The 16,268-nt window shown below is 34.1% G+C and overlaps 1 protein-coding gene across 1 annotated transcript; it reads right to left on the bottom strand.

The window, feature by feature from the left end:
- Positions 1-41: 41 nt before the first annotated feature.
- Positions 42-15,906, bottom strand: LOC113516162 (uncharacterized). Its single transcript, XM_052899141.1, has 5 exons — positions 15,749-15,906; positions 4,813-5,580; positions 3,828-4,032; positions 3,163-3,322; positions 42-573 (listed from the first exon to the last, which is right to left on the bottom strand). Exons 2-5 carry the CDS (start codon positions 4,925-4,927, stop codon positions 406-408), a joined length of 648 nt encoding a protein of 215 aa, XP_052755101.1. The 5' UTR covers positions 4,928-5,580; positions 15,749-15,906; the 3' UTR covers positions 42-405.
- Positions 15,907-16,268: the final 362 nt, after the last annotated feature.

A 16,268-nucleotide genomic window follows, 5' to 3' on the forward strand; every position in this document is an offset into this window, starting at 1 on the left:
TCTAAATGATTTACTATAGGACCTGTATAAATAAATAGATCTTGTGGTTGGAACAAAATTTATTTTAGGAAATAACAAATTGCGCAAATTATTATCATAAGATACACAATATTTGGCATATAATTATAATTAAATAATTATAATCAAAGTGAAATTTACAAATAAATCTTAACCTCTAATAGTCGAAGTGAACAAAATCCCATCCCCAAAATTATTTACTGAACTTAATAATAGGTACTTATTGAAATTCGGTTAAAATACTTGATTCTAAGAAAACTAAGAAAAATGGGTGAAAAGAAAGATAAAAATTTTATAAATTTAAAGTGTAGTACTGATTACATCAGTGTTGGCGTCCGCCATTTTGTCATTGGCCATTTTGTCTTGGACGCCATTTCGTGTCCACTGTCAGAGGCTCAGGCGGCAGATGTCATCGTTGATCTCGAGCATCTGGTCTATGAATGACTGGTTGGACATGACTTTTGCCAGTTTGCAGATGATGCCACGTAGTTCACCAGCCTTGTAGTTCATCTGTGCATTGCAGAGTTCTATTTCTTCGTCTAAAGATTGCGGTAACTGGCGAAGAGAAAATAGCGATGTAAGTATAAAGTACAAAGAATATTAAATATATTTAAATGCATAGTAAGGAAATGTAACAGTGAAACTATGTTATTGTACATATAATTTATAAAAACATTGACGTAAAGCAGCATGACTAAACAATACTATGTTCGAGTCATCAGATTCCAATGTAAAAGCGAGTCATCCTTTTATCATCCATTTAGGTACACAAGTGACTGCGTAATATAATGAATCAGCACGATAATGTTGTTAATTTTGACCGTTGACAAGACAACAGTGATTCTATGTGGATTGTCGAATTTATAAAATGATAGAATAATAAGAATAGGGTAACAATAAAACAATACTACCAGATATATATATATATTTCAATATAATGAGGGAGACTGTACAAAAGTCGATTGCTTGGGTACCTCTGTCCCATTCGTGTTTCAACCGTGAAGCGTGTTTTTGCATGGCTGCGTTTCGGTTTGAAGGGTGGGATATGGCGTGAATTTACTGGGTACAATGGAATAACACCCGAGTCTTCAGAATTGGCAACGCATGGAGGGTATCATGGGCGAAACAGTATAGGTACTCTGTTATGTTCATGCTACTGCTCATGTCTATAGGCGACGGTTACCACTTTTCATCAGGTGGACCGTCAGCTTGATTGCCATTCTAAGTTGTATAAAAAAAAAAGTATATATCTAAGTAGAATTTCTATTTATGTACATAATAATGGATACTCCCATTGTTCAGTTAATAATTGAAGTACGTACATAAACCTGCAAGCATATTATTATTGTATTGTATAGCTAAATATTATTTTCCCATTTACATTTCGTAGTCAGACATGACATCGCATTATGTTGTAGATTATAGGCTTGAAATGTAATATATGGCTATTAAATATAATTGAACTGAATTGATTCCATACCATACTATGAACTGTCAAAGTAGGCTGTGTGAATATTGTATGAGACGGAACATGGTCACCAGTAGCAGTTTATTTATTTATTTATTCATCAGTACAAATATGTGTACATGGCGGACTTAATGCTAAAAGCATTCTCTCCCAGTCAACCATAGGGAAGTGTCAGAATACTCGAATGCGGTACTAATAATTATTGATATACATACATACTAAAATTACATATATAAACGAATAAATATATATGAATAATAAATATACTTACACATATATGATATATACTATATTATACACGAATTTGGGAATAATATAAAGCACTTACTGCTCGGATAAAGATAAAAAGTGAGCGTGAACGCTTTTTTTTGAAAGACGGTTTAGTCGGTTTACCAGTAAACAAAAAATGTATTATACCATAAACAGTGGTGATTTATTATAAATAATCCACAATTGGTCATAGATTTCTCTCCATAAAATATGAATATATGGATACTAGCTTTTGCCTGCGGCTTCGCCCGCGTGTGATATTCGATTCCTTGTTATATAGAATTTCACGTGTCTAATTTCTAAACTGACGAAATTTCATACGAACTTTTAAATCCCGTTTTATCCGCTTGGGGGTTGAATTTACAATATTTTCTGATTGTTCGTCTACGCCAGTGAATCTCAAACACTGTGCCGCGGCACTTTTGTGTGCCGCCAAATTTTAAAAGTGTGCCGCCAAATTTTGCAAATATTAAAAATTTGTGGCATAAACTATTTATGCAGTGTGTTGTATAGTGAGTAAATAATTTTTATCTTTTTCTTTGTGTGCCGCCAAATTTTGAAATCGTTAAATATGTGCCGCAACAAAAAAAAAAAAGGTTGAGAATCACTGGTCTACGCTATATAATGATCCTACTTGTAAAATTTTAAGATACTAGATTCAGCAGTTTCGGCTGTACGTTGATCAGTAAGTCGACCAGTATCCTTTTATAAATAGGTTTTATTTTATATAACAGACCCGGCGTCGCACGGGTGGACATTTTTACATTTTAAAAAGTGGCCATTAAGGCTGCACTCGAGACGGAAGCTTAAAAATGGAGTAACTTCTCCCGTTTTCCCAATATTTCCCTTCACTGCATCTGCTCCTATTGATCGTAGCGTGATGAAAAGTATACTATAACCTATATATGTATGAAGAATAATTGTACCAAGTTTCGTTAAAATCCGTCGAGTAGTTTTTGTTTCTATAACGAACATACAGACAGACAGACAAAAATTTTACTGATTGCATTTTTGGCATCAGTATTGATCACTAATTACCTCCTGATAGTTATTTTGGAAATATATTTCATGTATAGAATTGACCTCTCTACAGATTTATTGTAAGTATAGATAGAAGATGTATGTTACGAAAAAAAAACATTGATTTTGTTCCAAAGAAAACACTGACTTCAATTGTGGAATGGAAAACCAATTATTTTGATTGAAAAATTAAGTTACCGATTTTAATGAGACTTCTATAGGAAAATCTGGAAGTACTCGTATAATCTCACAAATAATAAAAGAATTTTCCAAATCGGTTTATAAATGATGGAGTTATGAGGTAACCAACATAAAAAAACAACCAAATTGAAATCCTCTTTTTCTGAAGTCGGCTAAAAAAAGTTTGTTCATGTGCATGCGCTTACGTCATCAGTGTCCAGGAATGTGCTGAATTTGTACTTCGTCTTCCGTTTCTCGGTACCGTTGTCGAAGAACAGTGTGAATTGTGCATCCTTGCCCCGAGCGCCGACCGGGAAGTACAGCCCGGCGATCAGGTGGCCCTTTTGATCGCGAGAGAGAAGACTCCTGCGCAGTGATAGAATTAGGTTTAATTTTTTTTATACAGATATAAAACCAAAATTGAATGCAGCTTAACAGTAATTTAGATAAAGTATCAAATATGAGATTGTGTTATGGTAATGTAATGGAGTCTTGTCCACCATTTTGGTAAGAATCGTTGTCTCACTCTTGATAATTTTGAGTGTTGAGTCTTTTCATTTTTTTCATAAATTTTCATTATAATGTAAGGTTGTTAAATATGTTTTAATAAATATTGTAACTAAAGTAAGTAGTAAATAATGTGAAGTAACATTAACAGACTACAGAATAGTCCTGTCTCAATCTGACCGTAAAGTTTTTTGTGCATTTCGGTAGGTATGTCGCACTATATATTTGTCTACACTATATATTTGACTATATATTTTGTGGACCGATTTTAGTTATTATTTTTTTACAAGGATTGCAATTAGGGGTTTGTACAAAAATATTTGAATTGGGTTTTTTTTTGGCAAAAATATAATTTTTCGTTTACCTAAAGTTGTAGACCAGATTTCTCCTCTCAGTAACATTGACACCGTCCAGGTAGGGCCTGGCGGCGTACACCAGGGAGGTTTGGCACTTCACCACGCTTCCTCTGGTCTCCCTCTCTTGCCACTCCACGTAGGAGCTGTTCTGGGGGCTGAACACGTAGTTGTACTCCTTGCGACAGTGCGGCTCATCCGATTGTGTGAACCAACCTGTTAAAGGTGATGTAATATTAGATTATTGGGGGGTAAGGGATTGTTAGTAATGGAGACTGAGAATCCCATTGCTAGCAATATACCCACCAGGTCGACCTCCTCACGGTTCTCCTTGGAAACTATCATGGTTTATTCCTGATGAATTCATCATGATGGGCTAACTGGCCTGTTTTCATTCTCATCTATCACCCTTCACTGGTGCTCCGCAAGCGTATACCGTTAGCGCAGGCAAGGTTACCATACCATTTTCACCCATCAAAATAAAATATATTAGATTATTTATTGTTCATGTCATGACTCTAACAATATCTTTTACGCGACATGGTGGTCCCGATGGAAAGTTGAAAACGTCGGTTACAGATGTGAACATCATCATGAAAATCATGGCTGAGATGATATACCAATCATGCATTGCCAGTTCTGAGGTCTGGACTAGGGTGTTTTACCTGCGTGTCCCTCTATAATTTTACTACCATATCTCAGCTTTCAACCCGAATAGTCCTTAGTCTTATGTCGAAATAAAGTCACGTAAGGTAAGCTGCTTGGAGGCAGCGATATGAGAGAGAGAAGTACTTGTGCAAACGACTTTTTACAATCTCCCTCGGGTCATATAAGTATGTAAATAGATAATTTTCTTAAATTTTAAAATAGTGCTCTCGCATTTTGGGGGTCATGTCACCCGTGTTCAATAGCGAGGACGATTCTCCCAAATACCAAAGCCAAAAACTACCATAAAACAAGTATGTAGATACTCGTATATAGATAGACGATAGTTACCAGTATGTGGGTACGCTCGATCAGCCATGACGGTGACGATCCGCGGCACGTGGTAGCCCGGGTCGGCCAGCAGGAGTCCCGGCCGCCCGTCGATCCTAATCTGCACGCCCACCATCACGTGCTCCTTTTCGGCGGCGACCACCGCCGCGGGGCTGTCGCCGCACGACACGTACTCCCGCACGTCCACCACCGCCTCCTCGCACGACAGCAGCGCCGTCGCCGCCGCGAACCCGGCGAACTCCTTGTTCAAACCTCGCCACCTCTTGATCAACTCCAACCCTAATCCGACACACGTGTGCTTCCTCGCCCGTATCGGCGGCGAATACTTCTCGTACACGTCGTAGAGTTGTTCAGGTGCTTTCTCGAAGGCCTCGAAGAGGGAGATGAAGTTGCTGACGGAGTCGTAGTTGTCCGTGACGAGGAGTCGGCGCAGAGCGGCCTCCGCCTTGGTGGCGAGCTCCTCATGCGTAGTCGGTGTCAGGTCGAGCGGCCGTCGTGGCGGGCCCCACCGCGCGGGCGGCAGGGGAAGTCTGGTCACGTCGCGGGCGAGGCCGGGTTCCGGTGGATCCGGCTCTTCCCGCGCGACCGAAGCGAGTCAACTCGGCCATTCGGCGCCCCAGCGGCCGACGGCGGGGGAGGCCGGCTCGGCCTCCGCCCCCGGGCCTTCCCGCTGGGCATCGTCTCCGCTTCGCTCGCTAGCAACCTCGACGCCCTTTGCGAGCGCCTCTCGCTGCCTCTCTAACACCAATGATGTAGGTTTTTCACGCTCTGCAAAAAAACATTGTGTTGTTATTGCATTTGATCGTAGCGCTAAGTTATCACGATACAGGTGTTTTTCGAAAATGTTAGCGTCCTCAATTCATCTCGAAAATGTTAGCGTCCTAAATTCATCATTAAAAGTAAACAAGTTGCTTAAAGGAATATGTGTTAAAAACTATTTTACTCTAGGTATATATAGGGCCTTATTATGTCTTGGAGTCATAAACACATAATAGGAACAAAAATTATTCCACTGTATTTCTTAGTTTTTTATAGTATTGTAAAAGGCTGTAAAACTTTAAAATTCTGTTAAAAGGACATTTATAGAAATGATTTTGGTATGATATTTGACAGGTATTCCTCTAATGCTCAAAACAATAATAAAATTTCATTGTGCATTTATTGATCGTATAAAAAACGTTTAAATACACGCACAAAAATAAACGAGTGCTTCGCGTTTTATGAACTCACAGTTTATGAAATTAGAACAGGAAATCACAAGCGAGTCGTTTTGGTTCCCTGGTACAACCGGAGCCGTAGCGTGGTATTGGGTCATGTTTGTTTTTTAATGTTTGTAAAAAGTTTAAATAAAGAAATTTGAAACAAGAACTTTATGAATCAGCGTTAAATCCTATAAAATATATTTCAGTAGTAACTGAAGGAGACGAGTTATTCAATTTGATTTTAGATATAGATAGATTTTAGATTTTACCAGGGGGAGACTTTGTACAAAAGTTGATTGCTTGGGCACCTCTGTCCCATTCGTGTTTCTACCGTGAAGCAGTTGTGTTTGCATGGCTTTGTTTCGGTTTTAAGGGTGGGATATGGCGTCCTCAGAATTGGCAACGCATGGGGGGTATCATGGGCAAAACAGTATACTCTGTTATATCCATAGTACTGCTCATGTCTATAGGCGACGGTTACCACTTTCCATCAGGTGGGCCGTCAGCTTGTTAGCCATTCTAAGTTGTATAAAAAAAAATTGTACCTTTAGTAATGATATTGTAGTAGATATATTAACACAGTGATCTACATATGTTATTTAAATAAATAATAGAAGATATAAAATAAAACTCGGAACCTATCTATGTAATCATCAAAAACTACTAAGCCCGCCTCTGTACATTTGTTTTACTTTATTATATATCTGTATGTATTATAAGCATGTAGAATAAATTGAAGAATTAATTATACTATATACAGTTTATTCTAATTAGAGATTATTAAAGATTGTGTCCTACAAAAAACACTACGTCAATTGTGACAAAATCAGTTGTTTTGATCTAAAAACTAAACTATTTTTTTTGATGGGTGAAAATGGTATGGTAACCCCGCCTGCGTTAACGGGATACGCTGGCGGGGCACCAGTGAAGGGTGATAGATGAGAATGAAAACAGGACAGTTAGCCCATCATGATGAATTTATCAGGTATTACCCATGATAGTTTCCAGGGGGAACCGCGAGGGGGTCGACCTGGTTGGGTATATAAACTTTTTATGGCGGCAATATGTAAGTATGCCCTTTCAGATAAGAAAATAAAAAGATTTTTTTTTCAATCGGTTTAGAACTGACGGAGTTATGAGGTAACAAACATAAAAGAAAAACAGCAAAATTGAGGGTATTCTTGTTTTTAAGTCGGCTGAAAATGTAGGTACGTTTAGTCGATTTATTATTTCGTTTTAGTAAATTATAATCATGGCGCTAGGTGAAATAATCTCTAAGAAATACAACTGTTGTAGACAATGAGACATCGTTTCATAGCCATGTGTTCTATATTGTAATTCGAGTACGGAACACTAAAAATAACCACGCTTCTAACCTCTAAATTAGGACCATCGACAACGATCCGCATGCCTGTACATTATTACTCGACACGGACATCGAACCTAGGGTCTCAGACCGGTTTTTTACACTAATGGAACTATGGAACCTCAACGCCCTCTGTCCATTTGATGGGAACTCATTTTAAATAAAGAACTATTCATTTTATTTATTTGCACTGCAAAAAATCTGATAAGCTGTATGATATCATTCCTTGGTTTTAAAGGACAAGCGGTTTACCAAAGACAGACTCTGTACAAAAGTCGTTTGCTTGGGCACCATTCGTGTTTCTACCGTGAAGCAGTTGTGTTTGCATGACTGTTTCGGTTTGAAGGGTTGCTATATGGCAGTGAATTTACAGGGTACAGAAGAATAACATCTGAGTCCTCAGGTATGACAACGCATGGGGGGTATCATGGGCGAAACAGTATACTTTGTTACGTCCATGGTATTGCTCATGTTTATAGGCGACGGTTACCACTTTCCATTAGGTGGGCCGTCAGCTTGTTTGCCATTCTAAGTTACATAAAACAGGGTAAAATGTAAATCGTTAGTCATACGTAAAACTAACAATCTAATAATAATTTCGGTAATTAAAAATTCAAAGCCTTTATATAATGATTCATTCGGGTGAAGCCGTAGGATACAGCTAGTGTTTCATATACAGTTTGTCTACAAATATTAACTAAATTGCAGACAAGTCTGACGCACACAGCTCAATTTGAACTCTAAATATCTAACTTGAAACTGCACACCCCAGCATTTGTGAATTATTATGTAAACCTTTTGAGGAACTACGATGTGTAAGCTAATCTAGATAATAGGGGAATAGGCACTCTTAGTAATGGGGTCTAACAGTTCTTTCGCTAGCAATATACCCTATCACGTTAGGGGGGAAAGGGATTGTTAGTAATGGCGACTGAGAATCCCATTGCTAGCAATATACCCAATCAGGTCGACCTCCATGCGGTTCCCCCTGGAAACTATCATGGTTAATTCCTGATGAATTCATCATGATGTGCTAACTGGCCTGTTTTCATTCTCACCTATCACCCTTCACTGGTGCTTCGCCAGCGTATCCCGTTAGCGCAGGTGGGGTTACCATACCATTTTCACCCATCAAAAAAAAAAAAGACCTCCACACGTTCTCCCTGGAAACTATCGTGGTTTTGTCGAATTCATCACGATGAGTTCACTGACATGCTTTCATTCGCATCTTTATCATCTCTTACTGGTTCCACGCCAGCGTATACCGATAGAGCAGGCAAATTACTATTCTATGTTCACCCATTAATATTATAATGAATAAAATTAAAAAATTTAAGTAACCCCCGATATGTTTAAAAAAACTTCATATATTATAGCTAAGAACTATCTCGATCACTATAGCTTTAAAAAAACGCATCATATTTGGTATATTTATTTAGGAGCTACGATGCCTCAAATAGATGTTCAGACGTCAAACTTATAACACCACTTTTTTGCGTCGGGGGTCAAAATATAACCTATAAAATACCAAATTGTAATTCATTTCAGCTTCTTAGCATTCTTACTTGTCTATACTTTCTGCCGCTATATTTTATGCGACAACCTGTGTGAATATATCTGTATGTAGAACTGTGGTATTTTTTTAGTTTTTTTTTAGCAGTTAAACATCGGGTATTAAGGCTACAATTTTTATCTTGATATGTAAAGGCTAAATCATGATAAACTATGTATAAGCGCGTAATCATTTTAAACTATACATAATGGTGATATTAAATTGTAATTATTAAAGTTCTTAGAATTCGTAAATTAATATTATTTACGGGTTATCTATTTAACAATGTTATTACGTTGAAATATGAAGCGATAATTTTTTCCCCGAATGTATTTATTTAATTGTATTTAATTCGAAAATGGTAATTTGATTATACATATTATGTTTAAAAATAACCTTAGATATTACGGATAGGTGTTCTTTTTATCATGTTTTATTAGAAACAAGATTAGAACACTTACAGAGGAAGAACATTTAATTAAAAAAAAAAAATCATATCCAGAAGAAACAGTCGCGTTACTAAGTTAAAAAGAAAAATAAAAATCTATGAATAAAAATATACGGATAGGTGTTTTTTCATGTTTTATTAGAAACAAGACAATTGTATTCATAGAGGAACATTTACATTTAAATTAAAACAAAAAAAAACACATCTATAAAAAAATACAGTCGCGTTACTAAGTTGAAAAAAATTTAAAAAAAAAGTGTATTGCGTTTTTGCATGATAAGAATCTTTGGAAAAAAATAATTAAAATTAAAAATCTATGGCTTTTTTTTAATCAATGTATCTGTTAACATGATAATAAATTTCAAAGCTTGGAACGAGTTAGGAGAGATCTTGACCATCTCACCAGAGGGAGACTTTGTACAAAAGTCGATTGCTTGGGTACCTCTGTCCCATTCGTGTTTCAACCGTGAAGCAGCTGTGTTTGCATGGCTGTGTTTCGGTTTGAAGGGTGGGGATATGGCGTGAATTTACTGGGTACAGAGGAATAACACCTGAGTCCTCAGGAATGGCAACGCATGGGGGGTATCATGGGCGAAACAGTATACTCTGTTATGTCCATGGTACTGCACATGTCTATAGGCGACGGTTACCATTTTCCATCAGCTTGTTTGCCATTGTAAGTGTTGTTCAGGAATTTCCTTTTTCAAATGCAGAGTAACCGATCTCGTTTTCCGTAATGCGATTTCTTCAATATGTGTAGGTAGTATTCGATACAAGAACGGCTAAATTTAATGTTTCTCCGTTCCTGACGTCACTGTTACTGGTTAGTCATCACAGTCAGTGAGATATTTGAACAATGTTTATTGGTGTGTTAACTAGCGTAAGCCGTTTCGAGGTGTTTCCTGTTTAAAATTAATAACAAGTTATAATAACCTGTTTTTATTGGTAACAGTTATTTGTCGTTTATGATTGAACACATAAACGTCTCACTATTTAAAATGAGTCCATTTCTGTAGAGGATATTGGAGAAAAGGGATTGTTAATAATGAAAGAAGAAGAGACTGTCAGATAGATCTGTCATTAGTCTCCTTGGAAATGAGCGTAGTTAATTTCTGGGAAATTAGCCACGACGTGCCAACTGATGACTTCATTCTCACTTATAATCCTTCACTGTCATCATAACAATGCAGGAAGGGTGATAATTCCTTTTTTATTTACTAAAAATACAACTAATAAAAAAATCACGTTAACCAGGCTGTTTAATTAAGACCATAATGCTTTACTATAGTTTTTTATTTATTTTTAAATTATTAAATGTCATAAGCACGTGTGATTGTATTGTTGACATATTGTTTGAGTGTGCATAATTTATTTGATTGCTTAAATATATTGAGTTGAAACAATTTGCTAAATTTAATTAATTAATATTACATATTTCGTCATCTTAGATACATTTACAAAATGTTTTTAATGAAGTTGAGATGAGTAGGTTCGTTTGTATTAGGTTTCTACTCTAAAGCACAGCTAAGAAAATGATATTATTTGGTATTGTAGTCGAGTTTCGTCAGTTTATCTCCGTTATAATGAAAATTTTATAAATAAATAATTGCTATAATAAATTAAAAATTTCAGCTACCGATAACACGATTTATTTGAGATTTAAACCCACATTCTATTCGGCGGGAGAATATTTATATTTTTTTTATGGATGATGAATGAAAACTTCGCCTGCACTATCCGTATACACTAATGGGGCATCAGTGATAGGTGGTAGACGAGGATGAAAGCAGGTCAGTTAGCCTTTTATAATGAATTCCGCAAGAATTAATCACGATAGTTTTCGGGTACTCGCGGAACCGCGGAAAGTTAAAAGTATGGAATGAATAAGTATAATAATAACGTTTTTCTTCTATTATATTGTCTTTACGCCATATTCCTTGCGGAATAAGCAAATAACATTAAAAATTGTTGGTAAATAGATGATAATGTTTGTCTTTTTTCCGATATGATATCAGACACAAAGTCCGATAGTACATAATGTCATAAGACTGATCAAAGTGTAATGACCTTTAACATAAACTATACAAAGATTGTTTTAGTATGTACATGTTTAAAAATCGAAGAATTGTGGACAAATCCATTCATTCACATTCAAAACAAAGAAATGATTCCAATCTCGAATTACGCGCTTTTTGTACCCCGCGTCATTAGTGATGTACTGCGTTGTGCGTAAATAACGGATATACGCCTCATTAACGTAGTAGTTATTTTGAAAAAGTGCTAATTATAGCAGTTGCTGTGCGGGCGACTATTATCTATTCTGTGGTAGTATACGATAACTACATATTGTAAGAATTATCAACGTTCATTTACGCAAGATTTAAATATAGTACTTTTATATTGTTTTGATATGATATTACCGTACATATATTGTATTTAATTTGTTTGTAATATGTATTTATATTAATATTTAAATAAATTTAAATTATATACGTTTCTGTAAACATATCAACCCCTTTATTCATAAAAACTAAAACGTCCTTCAAACCTATTTTAGCTATCTAAGTATTTTGTCATTTTCTTTCAAATTGATAATTTAGCATGAAAGAAAAGGACAAAACCCTTCATAGCTAAAATAGGTTTATGAGAGGATTAACGTTTTTATGCATAAGGGATAATAAAATAGACTAGGAGAGCTTTTTGTTTGCTTGTAATGACTTTATGGAACAACCAGTCGGATTTGAAAAAATATTTTGCATTTGATAGCTTATTTCTTGATGATAGTGTTTGAGGCTATTTAACTTTACAATACGATGGACGAAGTTTAATTACTTAAATGTGCAATTAAATTATTTCAGATCATAATAATCATAAAAAAGAAGTTGTTATATTTAAATATGTTATAAATTTGTATTATAACAAATAATTACTTGTGTATCTGCTTTTTTACTCTACATTTTAGTTAAATATTTTTTAATATATTTTATAGTTATTTAATATGAGCGGGTAATTGTTGCATTACAAGATGGTGGTATAATTTCGTAGTTTCAGAAGATAACTAGTATTGTACCTATTACACTGATTCAGGTTATTAATATAGAGCCCACATTAAGCACATATTTGTAATTCCTTCAATTTAAATCCAACATGTTCCATTGAGTTTATAAAATACATTTAGTCTAATTTGAACATTAAAATTAACAACATTCATAACAATTTTCGGTAACAATAAAACAGCATCCAATATACCTTATGAAATTAATATTTTTTTTTTTTATATTTAGTAAATTCTGTGTAACACGCACTATTTGATATTTTAAAATGCGGATACAAAATGGAAAATTAAGATTGTTATAAAGTCGATAAGACAGTACATGTTTACATTATTAATAAATCAGTAGTTTTACAACAAATTTAGTTTGTAAAATCAATTCGGCCTTTAAAGTATGCCAAAATTTACAATCACTATGAAAACGTATGCGACTCGGTAGAAGGAAACCGTCGAGGTCAGCTTGTACTGGTTTGGTAACGCACGTGATATGAATCTGGGCCATTGTGTTGGCGGTCTCGCGAGTTGGTTAGGCACCGTTTTCATTGCGTCGGTTCAGGTTTCGGTTAAATCCGTTTCCCAGATCATATGATCACATGAACCGGTTCGTCAATTAAGCCGATTTGTCAGTATGCAATTATCGGAGATCCGGTGACAATTCTGACTTGCGTATAGATATAAACACTAGTTTTTTTTTTTTATAAGAGCTCAATAAAATGTAAATAATTGAATTAATCAAAAAGACAGTCTGTTGATGTTCAATACAAATCAATAACAGATTAATTGATTGAATGTTTTGATTTGTTACTAGTTTCATTTATAGTGTTTCTGTGATAATTAAAAAAAAATGCTTTATTAACTTCTATTGAAATAGAGTATACAGCTTACATTCCGGTTATTCTGATGGCTTACTAAAACAACCGGACCGGAATGTAGTAAGAAAGAAGCCTTAGTGTACTCGTTGTTATGTAGTTCAGCGATAACAGGCACGTGTCTTACTTTATCTCGTATCCTCATTTTTACATTCGAATTAAATTCGAAATTCGAATAATGATTGTTTTAAATCGATTTGCGTAACTGTGTTTACCTCACCACTATAGTATTGTATTTGTTACTGGCTGTATAAAAAAACTTATAGTTTGCGTGGAGTATTTTTTGTTTTAACATAGAAATGTGACTTTGTTGCAGTAAGGAGTAATTATTTACTAATGTATATATGCATGCACATACTAATTTATTACCACACTAAATTTTATCAGAATTCGTGTTATATATAGTGTGATGTATGCATAGATACGATCTAGTTACAGTTTTATTAGGTATTGGCTGTAAATTACATTACTTGCGTAAGTTAGATTTAAAACATCCTATGTGATAATCTAAGAAAATATTAGCTCCTATATAATTGTTATTATATAGTTAATCCCGAAATTAGTTGACATTTCACGATCTAATTACACGTGAGTTAAACCAGTAATTAGTACATTAAAATATTAGTTCGTCTGTGTACCAAATCTCAATTAAAAACAAATCCATTTAGTTACTATTAAATGTGGCTGGGATTTTAATTTCAGTACAACATTGATTAAATGGTATCTAAGATCTTTAAAATAAATGAACGCCAGAGATACTGCCAAAGGACAGATTAGAGAATTCGTCTCTAGTCGATTGATCGGTCAAAGTCAGTAACGATCTAATAATTTTGTTAGTTACATAAACGTCGCTGAGTATATTTCATAAGTATATATTACTGTAGTTTAAACAGACCTTTTATTAAAAATATTATAGATAAATAAAAGCATTGAATATCTTAATAAATAATTTTTAATAACAAATATTTTCTTATTTATCTCTTTGTTTACTTAATCAAAAGCCTTCCTAAACCTACATAGTGACCTTTAGCCCACATAATAGCGCCCACTCTCCTACGTCATGTAAAGGCGTTCGATGTAAAAACAATAAAAAAAAACATAAAAACAGTTATAAGGCTACGGAATCAAAGTTTTTATATAACACTAATAGATAATGTTTGGACTAATTATTTATAATAATCAAGTTATGATTTAAATAGTTTTTTAAAAGTTTATGAATTTTAGAATAAGTTTGAATCTAAACCGACTGTAAAGATTAACGGGTCCCATAAAATTTTTAACTTTGTGGGGAAATATTAGGTGTGTTAAATTTAAAGTTATATAATTAAAACGCATTTAACTTTCCAAGATTTACTTATTTTGTTGTAGTGAAATAGCTAAGAGAAATGGATTTTATAATTTATGATTAGTTACATTAACATTACTTTCTTTCTTTATTAATCTCGAAGCAGAAGATACTTTTGGTTTTAAATTGGCTTGTTAACTATTGTTTATTTTATATTTAGTATTTTGTTATATTTGTTTACACAATAGCATCCTAAAATTATGACCATTTATAGAATTATAAATTTATACTGTGATTTTTCCAATAATATAAATAAATAAAAATACATCCGCAAATAGTTAAGTACAATATCTAATTATTTCAATAATAAGACAGTTAATAATCTTTTACGAATTTTATTTTTATTGCACAATTTTTTATAATAATGAAGTTTATAAATTGATTAATATTTAGTAGTTTACTTATTAGATTTTTCACCTTCTCGACTTATGTCGGCTTAAAAACATACCCCGTCCTGTAACCCACAGGAAAAAAGGTACGTATATGTATATTAGTAGTTTATATTATAATATCAAATATGTATTATTATAATACGTGTGTATCTACATAGGTAGGTAAATATATAAATATATTATCCACATAATGTGGCAATCGATTTTTACAGTTTCACTATCAACTAACTACTTCACGTGTGTACGCAGATAGTGAAAGTTTTGCCATTACTCCATTACTTGCATATTAATAAAGTATCTATATGTATGTACACAAAAGAATAGGAATGTTATAAAGATTTTAACAATGATTTTTATTTATTTCTATTATTATTATATTCACGTTCCCAACACTAGCTATTTATATTCACTCATTACTAATAGGTAACCAGAAACTAAATAATGAAAATTATACATTTGTATATGTAAGATTTTACTAGAAACAAAAAGAAATTGATCATATTTCTTTGTTCGGAATTCAAACGGCATTCTTTGTTTATGTTTGTAACAAAACACATCCTGTATTAATTATATCTATGTTCATATAGCAACTAGCTTTCATTCACTACATACGCACACACGATGTTTTATACTAGAAACTACTTTTATAAACAGTATTCCACAAGAAAGTGTCTAAAACATTATATGTAAAGAAGTATTGTAAAACTTACCCATACAACGGCTAGAAGCCAAATAAAAAAAAGAAAAGATCGCTGCCTTTGGGCGCGCTCTATCCGAACGTTTATCCCCTACAAAGACACCAGACAAACTGATCGTTGTGTATAGCTGTGTGCTCGTTATTATATTTGCGTCGGAGACTAGTGCATGTGTGTGTTCAGATAGCTGTGTTGTAGCTATTATTTTATCGTATCGTTGTTGTGTAGCAATAGCCGGTTTCACATGTTATAACGATTAAAAAATGCAGGTTGATATGAGCTCGATTTCAACCCAAATAGATTCACTTCTTAGACATGTATAAAATATTTTTAGGGTCATTAGAAATAAATTGACATAAAGACTTGAAGTTTTATGCATTTAAAAAGTCTACCCAACATGTTAAGACGTTTGAGATTTGGCTTTTAAGAGGATATTCTACTAAAGAATACATCTAAACTGCAAGACTAGTAAAAACGTACAAAGAATTTTATGTGGATTTGGTTCATTCTATCTAAACCAATACTATAAAGAGGA

Source organism: Galleria mellonella, unplaced genomic scaffold (genome assembly GCF_026898425.1).
Source record: "Galleria mellonella isolate WM207_F2 unplaced genomic scaffold, CSIRO_AGI_GalMel_v1 utg56, whole genome shotgun sequence".
NCBI lineage: Eukaryota > Metazoa > Arthropoda > Insecta > Lepidoptera > Pyralidae > Galleria > Galleria mellonella.

Coding starts and splice junctions, on each gene's coding strand:
- LOC113516162 (XM_052899141.1), bottom strand. CDS start 4,927: ATGGTGGGCGTGCAGATTAGGATCGACGGGCGGCCGGGACTCCTGCTG. Junction 4,033..4,812: donor TCGAGCGTACCCACATACTG/GTAACTATCGTC, acceptor CACCTTTAACAG/GTTGGTTCACACAATCGGAT. Junction 574..3,162: donor CATTCCTGGACACTGATGAC/GTAAGCGCATGC, acceptor TCTCTTCGCCAG/TTACCGCAATCTTTAGACGA.